Genomic DNA, 25105 nt, shown 5'->3' on the forward strand with positions numbered 1-25105 from the left:
CAGCAACAAAATTGACCGCATAACATATTTGATTATTACGCCAAGTGCATGAACTGGGATGTCTGCAACGGATTGGTACGCGCACAAATCCATCGGAGAAGGTCTGTACTGGATCCAGGAGAAGTTTTTTGATTCGTCAAACAGAGCAAATATTTGGCTCCTTCGAGGGTCTCACCAAGATGTAGTGATAGACACAGGCTTGGGGTTGAGGAGTTTACCAGATTACATTAGCACCAAAGGTCTGCTTGGAGACGACCCGCAGCGAAAGAACCCCATTTTGGCGATCGCCACCCACGCCCACTTCGACCACTCAGGTGGTCTGCATCAGTTCGAACAGGTGGGAGTCCACAGTGCAGAGGTCGATGCACTGGTCAACGGAGACAACTTCGAGACCGTTACGTGGCTGTCTGACAGAGAGATAGTCCAGGCTCCCTGGCCAGGATGGAGGGCCAGAGGATACAGAGTCAAGGCTGTACAACCAACACACATACTACAAGAAGGTAATAACCAAACCATACAATCTAGTGGTTATGGTACACCAATGTGGTGGCATGATTGTTACCAGTAATCTGAAAGATCATTTGCTGTGTTCAGTCTCTAATGCATGATATGGATTTGAGAGAAGGATATGGTCAATATGAATGTAATTACACAGTCCTTAAAGGATGTGGATTTGCCCCTTGTTACAGAAAATCAACATTGCATTGGAATCCGCTTTCACATTAAGCTGCATCCCATAGGGAAATGTATACTGCAGAGTAGACTTGGCAGGGCACCAACACTGACCTCACACACACACACACACACACACACACACACACACACACACACACACACTCGCGCACAGGTGCGCATGCAAGCGCACACATGCAAGAACACACGCACACACACACACACAGCCTCACATTAAGCATGATCCACCCTTATTTTATACAGTTTTCTAACTGTATAATCAATCTCATCATACTCTCAATAGAAGTCAGAGCTTCAAAAAGGCCTATCGTTGAGTCTCTCACATTGTTAAGATGACGTTTCACTCCCTACATCAGTTTGACTCAGTTACATGAACTGTACAATGTTGTTGCTTACAATGGGCCCCTAGGAGGGATTATTTAAGGTCATGGCTTTAATGTGTGAATGACAGTGGCTCACAAATAGCATTAGTGGTTGTTATTCTGCAGTATGCCTGTATCTGCAGAGATGCTATTTTCATACTCATATGAAAATACTCATAGCCCATAACTGTGATGGATTTTATTTCAGCCAGGGAAGTACAGCAGCCTAGACCCAGCCATACTGAATAACTACAGAGCCTGGCAGAGAGAACGTCCTCATTTTCATTCACATCCACAGAGATCAGACCACAAGTTATCTTCTTTTTATGACACACACTCTCTCTCTCTCTCTCTCTCTCTCTCTCTCTCTCTCTCTCTCTCCTGATCCATATTCTTCATCATAGCAGGTCTTTTTCAAACTCTCCCCACCTAGCGTCCTATCCCTGTGTCATTTTTACACCAGTCAATACACTTCTGCTGTGTCAGTGCTGCAATGCAGTTGGAATATCTTATTGCTCAATGAGTCCATTTTCCACGTCTCTCTCTCCTTGCTCTCCCTCAGGTGATGTCATCAACCTGGGCGACAGGCAGCTGAAGGTGCTGCACATGCCCGGCCACTCCCGGGGCAGCATCTGCCTGCACGACGGGGACAACAAGATGCTGTTCAGCGGGGACGTGGTCTATGACGGAGCCATGATCGACTGGCTGCCCACCAGCCGTGTCAGCGACTACGTCAGTAGCTGTGAGCGCCTGGTGGGGCTGGTGGATAGTGAGCAGGTGGACCAGGTAATGCCTGGACACTATCACACGTTTGGTGCGAAACGGCTCCACCACATCGCCTCGGGGTACATCGACAGAGCCGGCACCTGCCCGGCACGCTTCTCCACGTTTGCCTGGAGGACCTTGGCCGGATTGGCGCTACGGGCGTCCAACACACATGGCATCTGCTAGCCACATGGCATCTGCTAGCCACATGGCACCCTCAGTTTGAATCTTTTGCAGAGATAGGTTGGGGGATGTGAGGAATATAATTCACCCCCTCAATTAACAGGATTTCCCTGTACTGTCTATTATAAACTGATGTGATCCAAAGTATGTTATTTTAAATGATTCATCAAAATGCCCCCCATTGAATTACATCAGGCAATGATTGACAGAATATTGAGATTCCCATTATTACAGGATTCATTAAAGACTGGAAAATAAACCTTGTTTATTATGTAATATTTAGATAAATATTAAGTTGTGTGATCGTTGGAATGCTCTTTCCCATGAGGCAGCCTCTCATATGACAGTGTTTCTTAACCCCAGTACCTCGGGAGTCCCCACAACTACTCAAGCTCTTGATCATTAGTTGCGTAGCTGAATCAGGTGTGCTGTCGCTGGGCTAAAACATATTTAAGAAACCTTAGGGAGGCCCGCTTGGACTGGAGATGAATAACATAGTTCCCTTAGGGACACAATGTGACAGCACAACACCTACACAGAGACAGACAGGCAGACCGACAGACAGACAGACAGAGGGCATGACTCATCAGTATCTTTTATAACATTGTCCCCAGGCTAAGAGAGAGGGAGACAGCCAGCTGGTGGAGGAGACCTATATATTTTGTAACACTAGTCTCGGGCGGGCCAAGTTTTTTTTCGGGCCGCCTATGAATAAAATACAAATATATTTTTTGTCAGTGTTATCTAATATTTATTAATTCCATTATTTTATTTCTCGATGTGTGTATTGTTGTGAATTGTTTTTAGATACAACTGCACTGTTCGAGCTAGGAACACAAGCATTTTCTCTTCACCCGCAATAACATCTGCTAAATATGTGTATGTGACCAATAACATCTGCTAAATATGTGTATGTGACCAATACAACTTCTTTTAATTTAATTGACTTAAACCAGATATAAAGTATGTAGAAAAGATAATGGGCCTATATATTTATAAACAGGATTATATTTGAGAACTAACAATCACTGAAATAAAAGCTAGACAGTCAGGGAGAATAAAAAAAATAATTAATGGATTTTGTTTTTGTTCAGATAGCATAAACATGGCAAAATGTGTAGAATTGTAGGACCATTTTCTTAGAAAAAAAAGAGCCTCATTGCAAAATGTGTAGAATTGTAGGACCATTTTCTTAGAAAAAAAAGTCAGCCTCATTACAAAATGTGTAGAATTGCGGCAACTTTGCTTTAGAACAGCTACATTTAGTCACTGGAGCCAACAGGAAGGCCTCTAAGTATTTGTTAGTTCTCAAAGATAATAAAGTTCCTGTAATTCTACACATTTTGCAATGAGGCTGACTTTTTTCTTTTAAGAAAATGTCCTACAATTCTACACATTTTGCCATGGTTTGTACCATCTGAGTGACTCAAACAACAAAATTCATTTAATTATTTTTTTCTAAACTCAGATAGCATAAACATGGCAAAATGTGTAGAATTGTAGGACCATTTTCTTAGAAAAAAAAGTCAGCCTCATTGCAAAATGTGTAGAATTGCGGCAACTTTGCTTTAGAACAGCTACATTTAGTCACTGGAGCCAACAGGAAGGCCTCTAAGTATTTGTTAGTTCTCAAAGATAATAAAGTTCCTGTAATTCTACACATTTTGCAATGAGGCTGACTTTTTTCTTTTAAGAAAATGTCCTACAATTCTACACATTTTGCCATGGTTTGTACCATCTGAGTGACTCAAACAACAAAATTCATTTAATTATTTTTTTATTCTCCCTGACTGTCTAGCTTTTATTTCAGTGATTAAGTCAACAGCTGCACCATTGGCCATGCCCTCCACCTAAACCCCATTGGCCATGCCCTCCACCTAAACCCCATTGGCCATGCCCTCCACCTAAACCCCATTGGCCATGCCCTCCACCTAAACCCCATTGGCCATGCCCTCCACCTAAAACCCATTGGCCATGCCCTCCACCTAAACCCCATTGGCCATGCCCTCCACCTAAACCCCATTGGCCATGCCCTCCACCTAAAACCCATTGGCCATGCCCTCCACCTAAACCCCATTTGAATCCAGAAAAAGCCCGCTCTGTATAATCCATCACCCTCGCAATAGAATAAAAGTGTTAGCACATTCTTGAAATGAGACAAACCGGTTACTGTGTGGTTTTCCTTTTACTTTCAACACTGTGAAAATGGCATTTTCAACAAGCACAAATTCCTATTGAAAGATTCATGTGACAGTTTGGCTGCTTCCCAATTCTTTACCCTTTTCCCAAAGTGTGCACTTTTACACTCCACATCATAGATTTAACAATGGTGGAAAGTCTGTCTAGCAAAGGATTTGACCAATCCACAATTCTTTTAAATCCATGACTGTTCATGTGTGGAAGTGCACACTGGGAGACGGGTGGAGAATGGCGACGCAGCCTTGGATTCCGTGTGCAGAGAATGATCGTGATATCTAGGTCAATGGCTCTTGGAGCACATTCAGACTTCATCTCTAAATGGGGGAAATATTAATTCAGTCTCTAAACTATATAAAAACAAAATAATTTGGCATGCACTCGTTTTATTATTTATTTTGAATAAAGTGTGTGGGCATGTTCTGTAAATAGAATGGGTCTATGTTGACATAGGTTTTTGGTCAACTGACACAGAGTTAGTCAACATTGACAAAAAGCACATGATGTTTGATCGAGAGGGATGTTTGATCTAGAGTTAGTGGATGGCTTTAATCCATATGTCATACTGACGTGACATTTCTACTGGGATTATACGATGTATATCATTTCCACTAAAAAGGATTGATATGACAGAATAAATAATCCAAGGCTGTTTCTGAATGGATACATCATTTATTGTTGTTATGTTAATACAGTATTTAAAACATGACTGACCGTTCTTATTCCTTTCTCCCCTAGGATGACGTGCATGCAGACAGTCTGCTAACACAAGACACTCTTGCAAGGTTAACATTCAATGTGATCTATTAGACACAGTTATAGATATGCAATCTCTTAAAAATAAATCAATATAGCTGTATTTATAACAAAATCAATCATGTATAATGTATAAGAAAAAGAGTTAACTTATTACAAAAAAACTTTACAGTAACAAATGCCACTTTGAAGCATGTACAGTTGTTTTGCTCTGAGTAAAAAGGAGTGAGTCAGCTGCGAGCCCTTGTGACACAGTAGCATGTTAGAAAGTCCATTAGAAGCACAGGGATTGTTAGGCTTTACTGCACAGACCAGAGACACACCTACCCCTGCCCACCTCATCACTTAACCAATACAATCAGCTGCTTGGCATTAGGTGAAAGACTACACTATTTCAAGACAAAAAAACACAACACAATATTTTCTAGAGATCAATATGTCCTGCATTGCATACTTGATCGATTACAATGTTTCATATGGTATTGCAGCAGAATTATGAGACCGGTTTGCCGGGCATAACATTATGACTGTAGTACCACAAACAAAGAGGTCAGAGTTGTGAGATTCCAAAACTCTTCACCCATGTATGCACATTCCCAGGTTCTACGCTCTTCAAAGTCAGTACATTTGCACACAGTACTTGAATGAGGCAGTGTAACACAGGAGTTAATATGGCTTCTCGTGATTATGTAGTACATTACCTTTGGCTTCCTTCAATTCATTATAATTACTCCATAATTGCAGTCAGGTTTCTTAACAGAATGTCCTGGTGAACTCAAATATTGGTTGATGTGTATTAGGCCTACAATGTGTTCATGAATGTAGGGGAAGTTCTGGAAACCCAGCAGAGGAAGTGACCCGGATGTTATCACAGTAGTAGTAGTAGTAACAAGTAGCACAGTAAATTAATGGGAGCACAGTTGCATTAAGTTGAGTTTTCAAAATTCATTCACTTTCTGAGCAGTTTAAAGATCTGAAACAACACATTCCTTGACTTCGAGCAGAATCATGCAATAAGCAAATCAGTGTATTAGTAGTTTCAGAGGACTTTTTCTGGCAGGATTTAATTGCCATTACCGACGACAGTGGGTCTAGCCATTTGAATAGATCACAAGTTACACCAACAACCCTATGACCACACTCAGATACTAAACATTCCCATACACTGACAATTCTCCTGTCACTAGATTGAAGTCATTCCAGTTAACACCAAGGCCCTTTCATCAGAGAGGAAGTGGGGGCTTCCTTCCTGTCAGTTCTTACCAGGGCCTTGGGTGATTTGGGGGTCTGAGCTTGGTTATACCTGGCTCTGGAGCCAATTCCGGGGGTCCAGTTTAGCCCTCAAGTTCCTGAGGCTCTGACGGGCCGAAGAGGGGTGTGAGAAAGGGGTGCCGTCTGACAACTCAGGGCTGTGGCTGCCCTCGCTGGAGCTGTTACTGGAGGTAGAGTTGGAGCAGGACAGGGTGGCCTGGGGAACGCGTTGGGCTGGGATGGGGGCAAGGGAGGAGGAGGGGGGCTGACAGGAGCACTGTAACACCCCTCCACACCCCCTGCCCCGGAGGGTGCTGAGCTTGGCGTCCAGGGAGAGGGTGCGGGGGCGGAAGTGTGAGGAGGGGGAGGAGAGGGAGAGGGGCTCTGCCCAGCCACTGTGGCGGGAGCAAGGGCTGGTGCTGCAGGGGCTGTCGCTGTCCGAGGTCAGGCTGGCTTCTGAGGAGAGCAGGCCGGGCCGGGGGCAGCGCAAGGGGCTGTGGGGGAGGCGGTTGTGGGTGCGGGGGCAACCAGGAGAGTCCTCGAACAGGGACATCCAGGGAGGAGAGGTCCCCAGCTGGCTCCTCAGCTCCAGCTCCTGCATCCGCCGCGCCAGGATGTCCGTCACCGTGCTGATGTCATCAGAGGTGTCAATAACTAGGAGGAACAGAGGAAAGTCATTACTGTGGCCGGACAGACCGTCCTAATAACGTTGAGACAGTCGAATACAGTTCAGAGGGTAGACCTAGACTTGGTGATGCTAGTTGAAGGGGGGGTGGGATCAGGTTCAATACTGCAGTGTGTGAGTGGACCCCACTGGTACTTCACCTGTCGTTGTAATAGGAGGAGAGCAGAGCACGAATCTCAGCAGACACAGCATTATCCTGCAGCAAGATACCCTCACAGGACGGGATGGTGAGGGGGGCTAGGGTCCGGGGGGGCAGGTTTTATGTGCATTGACGGGCAGGGTGAAATAAAGTTGTGATACATGATTTGGGGAATAAATTGATGTGCATAACACGGTAAAAAGGAGTTAATTTAGAATGTATGAATATTAGAATTCCATTGGAGTGTAAAATTAACAATGATGGGAATAGAATGATAATGGTGGAAAAAAAGGGGGGGGAGAATGTAATTTGAGGACAGGAACAAAGGAGAGTGGCAGGGAAGGTGATCGCCAAAAAGGAAGGATTGAGAGACACACAATGAGAGAGATAAAGGAAGAGGGAGAGAGAGAGTCAGCACGTCAGAGAAAAGAACACTTCCATCCATTATGCATAGAGGTTGGTGTGCTAGTGCGGTAATAGGCAGCTCAGAGTAGAGTCCGATGGAGAGCTCATGCATATGTACCACCACTGTTAGAACAGTCAGAAACACGCATGCGGTTAAGGGGACTATCATCCTCTGGAAATATACTGAATAAAATTTAAAGTGTTGGTCCCATGTTTCATGAGCTGAAATAAAAATCCCAGAAATGTTCCACGCGCACAAAAAGCGTATTTCTCTAAGATTTTGCCCACACGTTTGTTTACATCCCTGGTAGTGAGCATTTCTCTTTTGCCAAGATAATCCATCCACCTGACAGGTGTGGCATATCAAGAAGCTGATTAAACAGCATGATCATTACACAGATGCACCTGGTGCTGAGGACAAAAGGCCACTATAAAATGTGCAGTTTTGTCACACAACACAATGACACAGATGTCTCAAGTTTTGATGGAGTGTGTAATTGGCATGCTGACTGCAGGAACGTCCACCAGAGCTTTTGACAGATAATTTAATGTTAATTTCTCTACCATAAGCCGCCTCCAACATCTTTTTAGAGAATTTGGAAATACGTCCAACTGGTCTCACAACCGCAGACCACGTGTAACCAGCCCAGGACCTCCACATCCTGCTTCTTCACCTGCGGGATCGTCTGAGACCAGCCACCCCGACAGCTGATGAAATTGAGGAGTATTTCTGTCTGTAATAAAGCCATTCTTTTTGGGATTTTTTATTTATTGGCTGGGCTTGACTCCACAAGTGTGGGCCTACCCATGGCTGCACCCTGTCCAGTCATGTGAAATCTATAGATTAGTGCCCATTTGATTTATTTCTATTGACTGATGTCCTTATATAAACTGTAACTGAGTAAAATCATTGAAATTGTTGCAATTTGCATTTATATATTTTTGTTCAGTATATATTTCATTTATTTGTTTTTGTAAACCTATTAACCTATTATTAAGCTATAATTTTTGTAACCCTACACGTATTGTCACGCCCTGGTCGAAGTATTTTGTGTTTATCTTCAGGTTTGGGTCAGGCCAGGGTGTGGCATGGGGTTTTTGTATTGTGGTGTGTTTTGTCTTGGGGTTTTGGTATGTATCGGGATTGTAGCTAGTGGGGTGATCTAGCAAAGTCTATGGCTGTCTGGAGTGGTTCTCAATCAGAGGCAGGTGTTTATCGTTGATTGGGAACCATATTTAGGCAGCCATATTCTTTGGTTGTTTTGTGGGTGATTGTCCTTAGTGTCTTTGTTCCTGTCGCTGTGTTAGTTGACACAAGTATAGGCTGTTTCGGTTTTCGTTACGTTTATTTGTTTTGTAGTGTTTGTATTGATTCGTGTTTACGTTTTGTTGATTAAACATGGATCGCAATCTACACGCTGCATTTTGGTCCGATCCTTGTTCCACCTCTTCGTCAGAGGAGGAGATAGAAGAGAACCGTTACACGTATAACTAACAAATTACTATATGTTCTAACTAACAAATTACTAGGGCATGGAGCTGGGCAGTTACTGTTCTAGATTTATTACAAATAAATAAAAGCAGAAAGAAACTCAAGTCTAAGTGTCCACAACATATTACTGAATCATATAAAAAGTATTTTGGACAATTTGGCTCGCTGTCTTACCCATTTCATGGTAAAGAGAACCCTGTTTCGATGTGACCAGGGTTGGTTTCCGGGGCGATGGCAGCTCAATCTTCATTAGGTCGTCACAGCACTGCTTCCATTGGCCTGCATGGAAGAAGGAAACTGTCAGTCATCTTCCAACATCCAATCAACCTGAGAAAACCACTAACGACACATCAGGAGTCAATGAGCACATGAACAAGAGCATATCAGGACCTATAGTGTAGGGTGTGTATGTCTACTCTAGGGCCAGGAGTTTTTCCCTGAGCTCACCAATGAAGAACTCATGCCCCTAATCATGTGATCCTTCTACTTACTCATGTCATAGAACTGTTGCCAGAAGGCCTCCATCCAGCGATGTGTGTCTTCACGACTGTCTGCTGAGAGTGTGTGTGTCACCTCCTCTCCTCCATAATGGTTACTGATACAGATGCTCTGGGCCTTATTGTGGAGGTCCTTCTCCGACGCCCGTATTCTCGTCTTCTAACACACCGGATACACACACACAATCAGCTAATAATGTTGCATTTGACCAAATGATTCAATAACCTCCCCAAAAAGATGAATTTAAGCATCAAAGCATTGATTTTCTCGTCAACTCACAGTGCGTGAATGCACTTACTGACACGCAGAGCGGTGAGTGACATATGTGCCAAGTCCACTCAAGTAACCTCAAGCATGAATCTGTCCCAGTTATCAGCTATCCAGGCGTGATTGGGAGTCCCATAGGGCGGTGCACAATTGGCCCAGCGTGGTCCAGGTTTGGCCTAGGTAGGCCGTCATTGTAAATAAGAATTTGTTCTTAAGGGACTTGCCTAGTTAAATATAAGTTAAATACGTCCCAGTTGTGCACAAATTGGGAGGAATGAGAGACATGTTCACTTCCCTTCACTAGTTTGAAAGGAAAGGACAGGTATAATGGGTGGAAACTTCCTGTAGCCCATGCCTCCACCAATCCAAAGCTTTGGGAAGTAGTAAATGAGTGTACATTTCAGGAGAAAGGAGATATTATTGTGACGCCCTAAAGACAGTACTCCAAATGTATTTCCCCATCCCCACCAGTAGGTGGAAGCAGTGCCCTGTTCCGCCTCACTGGGTTCAACTTGATCCTCCTGAGAGCAGAGCAGTCAGAGCTGTTGATTGATGCATGATTCTACAAAACTGTCTCTGTCTGAAGCTGAATGAGGACTTTTTGCTGTGGGTCAGGGGCCACCAGCTAGCATGCTTTATTGTTTCATCCACTGACCTTATTGATGGAAATGGTAAACGCTGGCTCTATGTTAGCCTCTACATCCTCTTGCCGGTGATAACAGAAAAGGTTTGTCCCTTTAAGGACGCCGTAGACGTTTGTCCAACTCTGAGGGTCACCTCCAAACTGCTGTGAGAGACAGAGGCGCTAATTAGAGAGAGAGAGAGAGAGAGACATGCCTTGCTATCCTCCCAAACACACACAGACACCCTCACCTTGACCTTCAAGCAGCCGCTCATCATCTGTTGGGTCATACAGTGAGGCTGGGCAGCCAGGCGACAACACACATTGCCGTAGAGAGGCACCCAGTGTGAACACTCCTCTAGAGGGAAAGACAGAGAGGGGGATAGAGAGAGCAAGGAATGAAACAAAACACACACACACAATAGCAGGGAATAAAAGTCTCACAGCTGCAAGGTGAGCCCCTTAACAACATGAAACTATATTACAGCTGTAATAATGAATTAAGCTGCAGCACATGTCAGGGTGTCTACTCCCCTGTACACATCATTGGAGTTTTACACAGCACTCCAATTTATCACTATGACCTTGACAATGACTGTCAGTCAGCTAACATCGTGGCTGGGAGAGGGAGGGGGACTGGGATAAAATGGAGAGAGAAAGAGATGGGAAAGAGGATATCTAGTCGGTTGCACAACAATGCATTCAACCAAAATGTTGTCTTCCGCATTTAACCCAACCCCTCTGAATCAGAGAGGTGTGGGGAGCTGAGAGAGCGAGAGGTACTGAAACAGAGGGAGGGAAAGAGAAGTCTGACCCATATTTACTGTACATGGGATAAACCACATCCCTTCTGTGACCTACCGTTGCCCGAGATGCTGAGGTCATGTGTGCGGAAGCTGTCCTGGACGTGTGACAGTGACAGGGTGGTGTGGGCCAGGAGATGGTACTTCGGTCCCCTGTGAACAGAACACATGGCAGAGGCACTGGTGAGCTGTGTGACTGTGGTACTAAATACACACGTCGGTGTCTACGTCAGTGACTTTGTGTGGGTGATTCGCTGCAGGACTGCATACGTGCGTCTGTATGAATGACTAGAAATACGTCTCAGGATGTGTGAATATCACTACAGAAGTAGCGTGTGTACACAACATAAACACTCACACCACTGTGGGCAGAGGCAGCAGCAGTGTGGCTCCTCCTCCGTTGCTGATGGGGCTGCAGGCTCCAGGGTCCATGGCGACGCGGAGCTTCTTCCCTGCCGAACGGCCCAGAGAGCTGCTCAGTTTGCTGGCTAGTTTCCGAGGCGTGCTCCCTGTCGAGTAGTCATCCTCTGAACAGCAGCTGTACAGCTCCACGCGCAGCTCAAATCCCGGGCTGGCCTCGCTGCTTGACACGGCAAACACATTTGGAGAGATACACAGTTATACGTGCATAGAAATGCATGCACACACATGCACACAGCAAAAACAAATATATGCAAACACACACAGAAAACACATACTTATACATACACAGAATGTACACTGAGTGTACAAACATTACGAACACCTTCCTAACATTCAGTCGCAGACACCTTTACCCTCAGAACAGACTCAATTTGTCAGGTCATGGACTCCACAAGCTGTCGAAAGCGTTCCACAGGGATGCTGGCGCATGTTGACTCCAATGCTTCCCACAGTTGTGTCAAGTTGGCTGGATGTCCTTTGGGTGGTGGACCATTCTTGATACACATGGGAAACTGTTGAGCGTGAAAACCCCTGCAACATTGCAGTTCATAACACAAACCAATGCGCCTGGCACCTACTACCATACTCAAATATTTTGTCTTGCCCATTCACCCTCAATTGGTGAATGACACATATACACAATCCATGTCTCAATTGTCTCAAGGCTAAAAAATCCTCCTTTAACCTGTCTCCTCCCCTTCATCTACACTGATTGAAGTGGATTTAATAAGGGACATCAATAAGGGATCACAGCTTTCACCTGGATTCACCTGGTCAGTCTATGTCATGGAAAGAGCAGGTGTTCGTAATGGTTTGTACAGTCAGTGTACAGTACCAGTCAAAAGTTTGGACACTTACTCATTCAAGGGTTTTTCTTTATTTTGACTATTTCCAAAATGGTAGGATAATAGTGAAGACACCAAAATGATTAAATAACACATACGGAATCATTTATTAATCATCAAAGTGTTAAATCAAAATACATTTTATATTTGAGATTCTTCAAAGTAACCACCCTTTGCCTTGATGACAGCTTTGCAAACTCTTGACATTCTCTCAACCAGCTTCATGAGGTAGTCACCTGGAATGCATTTCAATTAACAGGTGTGCCTTGTTAGAAGTTCATTTGTGGAATGTCTTTCCTTCTTAATGTATTTGAGCCAATTAGTTGTGTTGTGACAAGGTAGGGGGGTATACAGAAGATAGCCCTATATGGTAAAAGACCAAGTCCATATTACGGCAAGAACAGATTAAATAAGCAAAGAGAAACGCGAGTCCATCATTACTTTAAGACATGAAGTCAGTCAATGCGGAAAATGTCAAGAACTTTTAACGTTTCTTCAACTGGAAGTCGGAAAAACCATCAATCGCTATGATGGAACTGGCTCTCACGAGGACCGCCACAGGATAGGAAGACCCAGAGTCACCTCTGCTGCAGAGGATACGTTCATAGAGTTACCAGCCTCAGAAATTGCAGCCCAAATAAATGCTTCACTGAGTTAAAGTAACAGACACATCTCAACATCAACTGTTCAGAGACTGTGTGAATCAGGCCTTCATGGTCGAATTGCTGCAAAGAAACCACTACTTAAAGGACACCAATAAGAACAAGACACTTGCTTGGGCCAAGAAACACAAGCAATGGATATTTGACTGGTTGAAGTCTGTCCTTTGGTCTGATGAGTCCAAATTTCAGATTTTTGGTTCCAACCACCATGTCTTTGTGAGATGCAGAGTAGGTGAACGGATGATCTCCGCATGTATGGTTCCCACCGTGAAACATGGAGGCGCAGGTGTGATGGTACATTGCTGGTGACACTGTCAGTGATTTGTTTAGAATTCAAGGCACACTTAACCAGCATGGCTACCACAGCATTCTGTAGCGATATGCCATCCCATCTGGTTTGCGCTTAGTGGGACTATCATTTATTTTTCAACAGGACAATGACCCGACACACCTCCAGGCTGTGTAAGGGCTATTTGACCAAGAAGGAGAGCATTTCAGGTGAAACTGGTTGAGAGTGTGCAAAGCTGTCTTCAAGGAAAAGGGTGGCTACTTTGAAGAATCTCAAACATAAAATATATTTTGATTTGTTGAACACTTTTTTGGTTACTACATGATTCCACATGTGTTATTTCATAGTTTATGTCGTCACTATTATTCTACAATGTAGAAAACAGTCAAAATAAAGAAAAACCCTTGAATCAGTAGATGTGTCCAAACTTTTGACAATATATTTATCAGATACTGACACAGGATTTCAAAAATATATCCATTATCTTATCTATCTTTATCATACAATCATGACATTAAATAAACATGCCCTTATACAGACCAAACAACACTCTCTATATGAAAGATAAGACAGCAAGGCTGTGTTTACACAGGCAGCCCAATTCTGATATACAGTCTGCTCAAGAAAATAAAGGGAACACATAAACAACACAATGTAACTCCAAGTCAATCACACTTCTGTGAAATCAAACTGTCCACTTAGGAAGCAACACTGATTGACAATAAATTTCACATGCTGTTGTGCAAATGGAATAGACAACAGGTGGAAATTATAGGCAATTAGCAAGACACCCCCAATAAAGGAGTGGTTCTGCAGGTGGGGACCACAGACCACTTCCTATGCTTCCTGGCTGATGTTTTGGTCACTTTTGAATGCTGGCGGTGCTTTCACTCTAGTGGTAGCATGAGACGGAGTCTACAACCCACACAAGTGGCTCAGGTAGTGCAGCTCATCCAGGATGGAACATCAATGCAAGCTGTGGCAAGAAGGTTTGCTGTGTTTGTCAGCGTAGTGTCCAGAGCATGGAGGCGCTACCAGGAGACAGGCCAGTACATCAGGAGACGTGGAGGAGGCCAACAACCCAGCAGCAGGACCGCTACCTCCGCCTTTGTGCAAGGAGGAGCACTGCCAGAGCCCTGCAAAATGACCTCCAGCAGGCAACAAATGTGTCACGAATCCCGCTTCCTGAGTCTGTGTTTCTGTCCTGGAGTGTGTTTCCGGTGTCCTGGAACGCACCCTGTCTGGTTGCCGGGTGAATTAGCTTGTTTGGAGATCGATGTTCACCCGCACCTGTATCCCATCAGTAATCTGCACACCTGTCCTGATCATCACCTCTCCCCTTCAAAAGCTCTGACCTGACATCCATTCCCTGCCGGATCGTTAGCCATGAACAGTATGTTGTGCCATAGTATCAGCCTCAAGTTGGATAGAATTTGTTTTGTTGTTTTTTACGTATTGCTTGCCTTAAACTTACCTCCGTTTGTTCTGTCTTCAGTTACTCACCCGGATCATTTACCCCATTCCCGCCTGGTCGTCGGAGGATTCCGCTATCCCATTGGATCCACCTATTTACTCCCATCAACTCACCACCGCTGCCCGCTACGCCACCTGTATATATCTACCCATTCACATTCACTTGTAAATAAATACTCACCTTCTTCCTACTCTCCTTGTCCTGGTCTGCTTCTGGGTTCGATTTTGAAAGAAGATGACAAAATGTGCATGTGTCTGCTCAAACGGTTAGAAACAGACTCCATGAGGGTGGTATGAGGGCCCGACGTCCACAGGTGGGGGTTGTGCTTACAGCCCAACACCGTGCAGGATGTTTTTCATTTGCCAGAGAACACCAAGATTGGCAAATTCGCCACTGGCGCCCTGTGCTCTTCACAGATGGAAAGCAGGTTCACACTGAGCACGTGACAGACGTGACAGAGTCTGGAGACGCCGTGGAGAACGTTCTGCTGCCTGCAACATCCTCCAGCGTGACCGGTTTGGCGGTGGGTCAGTCATGGTGTGGGGTGGCATTTCTTTGGGGGGCCGCACAGCCCTCCATGTGCTCGCCAGAGGTAGCCTGACTGCCATTAAGTACTGAGATGAGATCCTCAGACCCCTTGCGAGACCATATGCTGGTGCGGTTGGCCCTGGGTTCCTCCTAATGCAAGACAATGCTAGACCTCATGTGGCTGGAGTGTGTCAGCAGTTCCTGCAAGAGGAAGGCATTGATGCTATGGACTGGCCCGCCCGTTCCCCAGACCTGAATCCAATTGAGCACATCTGGGACATCATGTCTCACTCCATCCACCAACGCCACGTTGCACCACAGACTGTCCAGGAGTTGGCGGATGCTTTAGTCCAGGTTTGGGAGGAGATCCCTCAGGAGACCATCCGCCACCTCATCAGGAGCACGCCCAGGCGTTGTAGGGAGGTCATACAGGCACGTGGAGGCCACACACACTACTGAGCCTCATTTTGACTTGTTTTAAGGACATTACATCAAAGTTGGATCAGCCTGTAGTGTGGTTTTCCTCTTTCATTTTGAGTGTGACTCCAAATCCAGACCTCCATGGGTTGATACATTTGATTTCCATTGATCATTTTTGTGTGATTTTGTTGTCAGCACATTCAACTATGTAAAGAAAAAAGTATTTACTAACAATATTTCATTCATTCAGATCTACGATGTGTTATTTCAGTGTTCCCTTTATTTTTTGGAGCAGTGTATTTCCACTAATTGGTCTTTTGACCAATCAGATTAGGTCTTTTGCCAATAATGGCGTAAACACAGCTTTAGATACAACATAACACAAATAGGACTTACAACACTATGGTGTTGTCAAAGCAGATGTCGGTGAGTGTCCGGTCCACTATCACCATGTCTGTGTCGTGGATCTCCGCCCCCACCTGGAGCAGACAGAACACTGCACACCGATGCAGCTCTGAGAGAGGTAAAGAGAGACAGACAGAGAGAGAGAGAGATAAAGAGAGACAGAGAGAGACAGAGACAGACAGAGAGAGAGACAGACAGACAGACAGACAGACACAGAGAGAGACAGACACAGAGAGAGACAGACACAGAGAGAGAGACAGACACAGAGAGAGAGACAGACACAGAGAGAGAGACAGACACAGAGAGAGACAGACACAGAGAGAGACAGACACAGAGAGAGACAGACAGAGAGAGACAGACAGAGAGAGAGAGAGAGACAGAAAGAGAGAGAGAGACAGAGACAGAGAGAGAGAGAGAGACAGACAGAGAGAGACAGAGACAGCGAGGTAGAGAGAGAGGTAGAGACAGAGAGGTGGAGAGAGAGAGAGAGAGACAGACAGAGAGAGAGACAGAGAGAGAGAGACAGAGACAGAGAGGTAGAGAGAGAGAGAGAGAGAGACAGAGGTAGAGAGAGAGAGGTGGAGAGAGAGATAGAGAGAGAAGTGAGAAAAGCAGCATGTGGAAGACATTTGACTAGATTTCCCCACTTGAGAACTCCTCTGGCACTATCTGCACCCTCTGTGGATGTTTTAAACAGACGGAGGCTACAGAGTAAATGTTTGGAGGATTGTGGGTTTGGCTGTCAAACTGGACAGACTGGGATGAACAACACCAACTCTAGCAGCTGTTGGACTTGGACAGCCGCACTGTGAGAGTCTGGCCTAAGTAGCTTTAAGAGTGTTCTTCACATGCAGCACGGTGTGTGAGTGTATCGTTTTACACTAAATGTATTTGGGAGTGTGAGTGCGGGTGTGTGTGTGCATGCATCAAAAGCGCACACTCTATCAATGCCATCTTAGGCTTCCTTATCTTCCCACTGCACTTAAAAACCGGCACTAATTGCCTCATTATAGATCTATTAGGTCATGCAGACCTCACCAAGGAGTCGGGTTTCAGACCTCACCAAGGAGTCGGGTTTCAGACCTCACCAAGGAGTCGGGTTTCAGACCTCACCAAGGAGTCGGGTTTCAGACCTCACCGAGGAGTCGGGTTTCAGCACTTTTTTTTTTTTTACCATAACGTTTTGACCTTAACACGTAGCAGTCAACATAAACCATAACACAGCGGTATCAAATGAGCACCTAGAACTACAAATACCAGATCCTACGCAGATCCAGGCCTCTTTGCTGCAGTAGCACAGACAAAGACAACAGAACAGAAGAGGGCTGTCTGTGCAGCAGGTTTCTAAGCCAGAGGCCATCACACCCAATCACTTACTGTTGGAATGTTTGCTTGTCAGTGAGCTGCTGACTTTACAGAGGGAAAAATAGAAACGTACATACATTTCAATAGCCGTATAGAAGTTAAGATCTACAAGTCTTTTTAAAAGAGCATGACCTGTTATGCTCACGTGTTCAGTGTTTCAGTTCTAATACATTAAGAGTTCTCTTTCTCAGGGCCCGTATCCACAAAGCGTCTCAGAGTAGGAGTGCTGATCTAGGAACCGATCTCCCACCTGTCCATGTAATGTTATTCATTATCATCTAAAAGATTCAACTGATTCTAAAATCAGCCCTCCTACTCTGGGAGGCTTTGTGGATACCACTTTACCCAAATTCTAATCGATTCACATGGCTTCACTCACTCAGTTGACTCACATGACTCATTGATGAGTCTATTCACACCAGTTCTAGCACACTGATATGACTCATTGATGAGTCTATTCACACCAGTTCTAGCACACTGACATGAATCATTGATGAGTCTATTCACACCAGTTCGAGCACACTGACATGAATCATTGATGAGTCTATTCACACCAGTTCTAGCACACTGACATGAATCATTGATGAGTCTATTCACACCAGATCTAGCACACTGATATGAATAATTGATGAGTCTATTCACACCAGTTCTAGCACACTGATATGAATAATTGATGAGTCTATTCACACCAGTTCTAGCACACTGATATGAATCATTGATGAGTCTATTCACACCAGTTCTAGCACTGACATGAATCATTGATGAGTCTATTCACACCAGTTCTAGCACTGACATGAATCATTGATGAGTCTATTCACACCAGTTCGAGCACACTGACATGAATCATTGATGAGTCTATTCACACCAGTTCCAGCACACTGATATGACTCATTGATGAGTCTATTCACACCAGTTCTAGCACACTGACATGAATCATTGATGAGTCTATTCACACCAGTTCTAGCACACTGACATGAATCATTGATGAGTCTATTCACACCAGTTCGAGCACACTGACATGAATCATTGATGAGTCTATTCACACCAGTTCTAGCACACTGATATGAATCATTGATGAGTCTATTCACACCAGTTCTAGCACACTGACATGAATCATTGATGAGTCTATTCACACCAGTTCTAGCACACTGATATGAATCATTGATGAGTCTATTCACACCAGTTCTAGCACACTGATATGAATCATTGATGAGTCTATTCACACCAGTTCTAGCACACTGATATGAATCATTGATGAGTCTATTCACACCAGTTCTAGCACACTGACATGAATCATTGATGAGTCTATTCACACCAGTTCTAGCACACTGATATGACTCATTGATGAGTCTATTCACACCAGTTCTAGCACACTGACATGAATCATTGATGAGTTTATTCATGCCAGTTATAGCACACTGACTCAAATCAAATGTATTTATATAGCCCTTCGTACATCAGCTGATATCTCAAAGTGCTGTACAGAAACCCAGCCTAAAACCCCAAACAGCAAGCAATGCAGGTGTAGAAGCACTCCTCACCTCCTTTGTTCTTGAAGTACTCTGTGTCTTTCCACATGAGAGGGATCCGCAGGTCTGCAATGACAAAGGACAGTCAGAGTGACAGTGAAATCCGTCACAAATGTACGATATACACAACCACAAACTCATACCACACACACACAATATTTGATCTCCTCCACCAGGCAGTTACTGTCATAATGCGCGTCCGCGCTTGTGTGTATGATGATGAAGCCCATGCTCTGCACTGAGCTTACTCGCTAAACGGCTTCCTGTCGACCCAGTCAATCAATGATAAGTCACAACTTCTGTTCATAAACTGTGTGTGTGTGTGTGTGTGTGTGGCCCTCCAGCTGTGAGCAGTCTGAAGCAGACAGACAGACCTCAGAGCCCCCTGTCCTCCTGTCCTCCCACTGAACCAGCGCAGTTCATCATAATCCTTTAATTACCTCTTCTCTCTCCTACTCCCACCCTCATCCTTTTATGTCAGTTTATTATGATCCCCATTGGCTTTGCCGAAGCAGCAGCTACACTTCGTAGGTCTATAAAAAACATGACAAGTAACAAAACATTGATAGACAAGGAAAGCCACACAAATGTCAAATACAACGATATCCAAACAATGCAACTAAAACATTATACAAACAATACAACTAGATGTGTGTTAGAGTGTGCCCTCACAGTCTCTGCCTTTCCATTAGTTGTTACTTTGTATCAAAAACATTTTTAAAGGTAATTTTGCTGTTTGCTTGAGTAATGGGAGATGGAAGGGAGTTCCATGCGATCATGGCTCTGTATAAAACTATGCATTGCTGTCAATTCCTTTTGGGGAACATGAAGAGACCCCTGGTGGCATGTCTTGTGGGGTATGTACGGGTGTCCGAAGAGACCCCTGGTGGCATGTCTTGTGGGGTATGTACGGGTGTCTGAAGAGACCCCACAAGACATGCCACCAGGGGTCTCTTCAGACACCCGTACATACCCCACAAGACATGCCACCAGGGGTATGTACAGTGCCTTGCGAAAGTATTCGGCCCCTTTGAACTTTGCGACCTTTTGCCACATTTCAGGCTTCAAACATAAAGATATAACACTGTATTTTTTTGTGAAGTGATTGTGTCCCACTTGTTGTTGATTCTTCACAAAAAAATACAGTTTTATATCTTTATGTTTGAAGCCTGAAATGTGGCAAAAGGTCGCAAAGTTCAAGGGGGCCGAATACTTTCGCAAGGCACTGTACGGGTGTCTGAAGAGACCCCTGGTGGCATGTCTTGTGGGGTATGTATGGGTGTCTGACCTGAATGTTATTTGATTATGCAGACACTCTGGAATTTGTCACAGTATTCCTCAAAAAAACTAGAAGAGAAGCAGTTAATCTCTCGTCAACCAGGAAAGACTGGCATGCATGTTGTTGATGTTAGTTCTCTATGTGCTGTTAAGGGCAAGGTGTGCTGCTCTGTTCTGAGCCAGCTGCAGCTTTGCTAGGTCTTTCTTTGCAGTACATGACCATATTACCAGACAGCTATCAAGATATGACAAGACCAAAGCCTGAACAACTAGTACAGTAGACTTTTGTCTAATGATAATTGACCATCCACTGTTATACCTAGGAGTTTTGCTTCCTCAACTTGCGATCACACCCTTTAATGAGTAGGAGTATGTTTACATGCAAACAATAATGAGACTATTGTGGATAGTCAGATGAATATAATAGTTCAAATTAAAATGTTTACATGCTTTGGAAGAAGAATGATTTCCTTAATAATCCTGTTTACATGGACACATCTGAAATCAGGTTTCCTGATGGTACTTTGATCAATGCCGAAAATCACCAATCAAACTAAACGTTCTACCACAGCGACCATGTTATTTTTGGGAAGCATGTTTGATTCTGAGTTAGGACATAATATATCATGTTTGTTTGTGAAAACTACTTCTAAGACTCGTACATTCAGTTGTTCCGACTTCACTCGCGCTAAAGAGAGAGATTTGAGCTCCCGGTGCTGGCACATGAGCAGATCAGATACACCACTATGCCCATTAAGATGTTTACACGTCATGATAATTCAAAAGATTGCCCAGAAAACCAGGTGTTTTAATCAGCAGATGCTTATTTAGATTTTGACCGTACGCCGATTAATATAAGTAGAATAATGTGTTTACATGACTATTGCATAATCTGCCTACTGGCATAATCAGTTGAATATCGAATTATTACTGTGAGCTCACTGGCTTTGGGTGCTGACATGTAGAGTGCGGAATCAGCCGCATACATACTCATTCTAGCTTTGTGTAAGACCAGTGGCAAATAATTTGTAAAAATAGAGAAGAGTAACGTTCCAAGGCAACTGCCCTGAGGGACACCGCATTGTACATATCTGATGTTAGAGAAGCTTCCATTGAATAATAGTCTGTTTTTTTCGTTGATAAACAACTCTGTAGTGAAATAGTCATTGAAATGATTGGCAATATCGAAAGTTTTGTTATAAATAAACCATCACCTTCAATGAACGATGGAGATTAATTGGGTTTTCTGCCCATGATATCATTTAAGGTACTCCAAAGCATTTTTCCATTGTGCTTTATGTCATTTATCTTTATTTGGTAATACAAGTTATTTTTCTTTGTGTTAAGTTTAATCACAACATTTCTCCATTGACAATATGTCAACCAATCAGATGAGCAGCATAACTTGTTTGCTACCTCTTTTGCATAATTTCTTTAAACCATAAAATGTTTAAATCCTCACCCCTCGTTCCCTCCCCCTCCACATCCTCACCCCTTATCCCCCAAACCCATTCCTCACTCTCCCCCAAACCTTCATTCCTTATCCCCCCAAACCCATTCCTCCCTCTCCCCAAACCCATTCCTCCCTCTCCCCTCAAACCCATTCCTCCCTCTCCCCCAAACCCATTCCCCCTCCCCCAACCCATTCCTTCTCTCCCCCAACCCATTCCTTCTCTCCCCTCAAACCCAATCCTCCCTCCCCCAAACTATTCCTTCTCTCCCCCAAACCCAGTCCTCTCTCCCCCAAACCCAATCCTCCCTCTCCCCCAAACCCATTCCCCCTCCCCCAACCCATTCCTTCTCTCCCCCAAGAGCCATTCCTTCTCTCCCCTCAAACCCAATCCTCCCTCCCCCAAACCATTCCTTCTCTCCAATCAAACCCAATCCTCCCTCCCCCAAACCCATTCCTCCCCCTCCAACTCATTCCTTCTCTCCCCCAAACCCATTCCTTCTCTCCCCACAAACCCAGTCCTCCCTCTCCCCTCTCCCCCAAACCCAGTCCTCCCTCTCCCCCAATCCCAGTCCTCCCTCTCCCCCAATCCCAGTCCTCCCTCTCCCCCAATCCCAGTCCTCCCTCTCCCCCAATCCCAGTCCTCCCTCTCCCCCAATCCCAGTCCCCTCTCTCCCCCAAACCCAGTTCTCTCTCTCCCCCAATCCCAGTCCCCTCTCTCCCCCAAACCCAGTCCTCTCTCTCCCCCCAAACCCAGTCCTCCTCCTCTCTCCCCCCAAACCCAGTCCTCCCTCTCCCCTCTCCCCCAAACCCAGTCCTCTCTCTCCCCCCAAACCCAGTCCTCTCTCTCCCCCAAACCCAGTCCTCTCTTCCCCCAAACCCAGTCCTCTCTTCCCCCAAACCCAGTCCTCTCTCTCCCCCAAACCCAGTCCTCTCTCTCCCCCAAACCCAGTCCTCTCTCTCCCCCAAACCCAGTCCTCTCTCTCCCCCAAACCCAGTCCTCTCTCCCCCCCAAACCCAGTCCTCTCTCTCCCCCAAACCATTTCTCTCTCTCCCCCAAACAATTTCTCCCTCATTATAACCCCTCTTTCACTCAGCCTAACCCCGTATCCCACACTCAGCCTTTAAATTAACCCCTTTCCATAACCCACATACCCTCACCCCTCCGTAGTGGGGGGTCCTCCTTGGAGTGTGGCTATGAGACCCAGAGAAGATCTTGCTTATCATCATGAGCCCGCCCCCCTCAGCATGACGGACAGCATATGCATGGCATAATAGGAGATGAGACAGGGTGTCAGGGCCTGATGAAGTGGACTACATGAAGCTCTGCTATTGGGTAGACATGCAGCTTTCCTTTACAAAGGTACACACACACACACACACACACACACCTCGGGCCTACCTGAGATGGCCACCCTTCCTTTACAGGGTAGTCTGTCGTCCGTGGGCCCTGCGTCCGATGACCTAGTCGAGACAGAAAGAAGAGGATGACAACAACGGAAAATCTAATTGTAAACCCTGCTCAATTGCCCACTCAGACCACATTAAACCCTTCACCCTATGGGTATAGCTCCATTTATGCACCTAAGTTCCTACCCCGCCCCCTTGCCCTGCCCGTTTGCCCTCTGACCTTAGTGCAACCCTCTGCATGACCTGGGCCTCCTTCATCCTCTGCAGCTCCGACATGTAGGCCATGATGCGGGTGTTGCAGGTGAGCAGGCTCTTGGAGGCCTCCAGGGCCTGTTCTCTCTGGGAGCACGCAGCCAGCAGCTTACAGGCCCCGTCACGCATCCGGATCTCATGGTCTATTTTCTTCTGGATGTTACTGTCCTGCAGGCAGAGAGAGAGAGAGGGAGGGAGAGATGGGTTTGGACATTTTACTGACTGGTACAGGGTTGGTCTTTGAGTGTGGAGTGAGACTGTAACAAGAGGGTAAGTGTGACAGTTCAGTTTAAATGTGACAATGACTGTGAAGAAGAGCGTTTGTGTTTATGGGAGAAAGAGGGCAAACGTGTGTGTGTGTGTGTGTGTGTGTGTCTCGTGGGCCCATTAGTGGGGTGTATCCATGAAAGCATTCTGGTGTCTCTGTGCATTGAGGCGTGGGTCAGTCAGGGCACAGAGTAGTCAGGAAGAAGCTGTAAATATGCCCTTACACCCTTCTGCCTCCCCTCCGGCACGCAGACACCAAGATGCTTAATCATTGAACATACACACCTGTCTATATAAGATCCCACAGTTGACAGTGCATGTCAGAGTAAAAACCAAGCCATGAGTTCCAAGGAATTGTCTGTGACAGGATTGTGTCGAGGCACAGATCTGGGGAAGGGTACCAAAACATTTCTGCAGCATTGAAGGTCACCAAGAACACAGTGGCCTCCATCATTCTTAAATGGAAGAAGTTTGGAAACACCAAGACTTTTCCTAGAGCTGGCCGCCCGGCCAAACTGAGCAACCGGGGGAGAAGGGCCTTGGTCAGGGAGGTGACCAAGAACCTGATGTTCACTCTGACAGACCTGAGTTCCTCTGTGGAGATGGGAAAATCTTCCAGAAGGACAACCATCTCTGCAGGACTCCACCAATAATGCCTTTGTGGTAGAGTGGCCAGACAGAAGCCACTCCTCAGTAAAAGGCACATGAAAGGCACCAGAGAAACAAAATTCTCTGGTCTGATTAAACCAAGCTTGAACTCTTTGGCCTGAATGCCAAACGTCATGTCTGGAGGAAACCTGGCACCATCCCTACGGTGAAGCACGGTGGCGGCAGCATCATGCTGTGGGGATGTTTTTCAGTGGCAGGGAGACTAGTCAGGATCAAGGGAAAAGATGAAAGGCGCAAAGTACAGAGAGATCCTTGATGAAAACCTGCTCCAGAGCACTTAGGAACTCAGACTGGAGCGAAGGTTCACCATCCAACAAGACAACGAGCCTAAGCAGACAGCCAAGACAACACAGAAGTGGCATCAGGACAAGAATGGCCGAGCCAGAGCCCAGACTTGAACCCGATCGAACATCTCTGGAAAAATCTGAAAATAGCTGTGCAGCGACGCTCCCCATCCAACCTTACAGAGCTTGAGGGGATCTGCAGAGAAGACTGGGAGAAACTTGCCAAATACAGGTGTGCAAAGCTTGTAGCATCATACCCAGGAAGACTTGACGTTCTAATCGCTGCCAAAAGTGCTTCAACAAAGTACTGATAAAAGGGTCTGAATACTTATGTAACTGATTTAAGTTTTTATTTTTAATAAATTAGCAAAAATGTCTAAAAAACTGTTTTTGATTTGTCATTATGGGGTATTGTGTGTAGATTGATGAGGGGAAAAA

General features: G+C 45.2%; 2 protein-coding genes across 10 annotated transcripts in view; one reads left to right on the plus strand and one right to left on the minus strand.

Moving 5' to 3' along the window:
* Positions 1 to 45: 45 nt before the first annotated feature.
* LOC115110976 (acyl-coenzyme A thioesterase MBLAC2-like) lies at positions 46 to 4908 on the plus strand. The gene is made up of 2 exons (XM_029636860.2): positions 46 to 500; positions 1618 to 4908. Exons 1-2 carry the CDS (start codon positions 59 to 61, stop codon positions 2004 to 2006), a joined length of 831 nt encoding a protein of 276 aa, XP_029492720.1. The 5' UTR covers positions 46 to 58; the 3' UTR covers positions 2007 to 4908.
* The window catches only part of rtkna (rhotekin a), a 126494-nt gene continuing 106240 nt past the window's right edge, over positions 4852 to 25105 (minus strand). For 3 of the 9 annotated variants that reach the window (XM_029637188.2, XM_029637192.2, XM_029637195.2), the window contains exons 2-12: positions 23416 to 23615; positions 23188 to 23249; positions 19070 to 19123; positions 16155 to 16272; positions 11476 to 11700; positions 11176 to 11270; positions 10566 to 10672; positions 10348 to 10479; positions 9419 to 9584; positions 9102 to 9206; positions 4852 to 6860 (exon numbers count right to left, since the gene is read on the minus strand). In XM_029637188.2, coding sequence (XP_029493048.1) covers positions 6253 to 6860; positions 9102 to 9206; positions 9419 to 9584; positions 10348 to 10479; positions 10566 to 10672; positions 11176 to 11270; positions 11476 to 11700; positions 16155 to 16272; positions 19070 to 19123; positions 23188 to 23249; positions 23416 to 23615 — 1872 coding nt within the window. In that variant the 3' untranslated portion in view covers positions 4852 to 6252. Of the gene's footprint in view, positions 6861 to 7027; positions 7129 to 9101; positions 9207 to 9418; positions 9585 to 10347; positions 10480 to 10565; positions 10673 to 11175; positions 11271 to 11475; positions 11701 to 16154; positions 16273 to 19069; positions 19124 to 23187; positions 23250 to 23415; positions 23616 to 25105 lie in introns of those variants that run through there. The other 6 variants (XM_029637190.2, XM_029637194.2, XM_065011406.1 and 3 more) reach the window with 5 other exon arrangements.

The sequence above is a fragment of the Oncorhynchus nerka genome, linkage group LG27, assembly GCF_034236695.1.
Source record: "Oncorhynchus nerka isolate Pitt River linkage group LG27, Oner_Uvic_2.0, whole genome shotgun sequence".
Lineage (NCBI taxonomy): Eukaryota > Metazoa > Chordata > Actinopteri > Salmoniformes > Salmonidae > Oncorhynchus > Oncorhynchus nerka.

Excerpts from the sequence above, each read along its gene's own strand:
- LOC115110976 (XM_029636860.2), top strand. The coding sequence starts at position 59 with ATGTCTGCAACGGATTGGTACGCGCACAAATCCATCGGAGAAGGTCTG. Across the intron at positions 501-1,617 it reads AACACACATACTACAAGAAG|GTGATGTCATCAACCTGGGC; the intron begins GTAATAACCAAA and ends GCTCTCCCTCAG.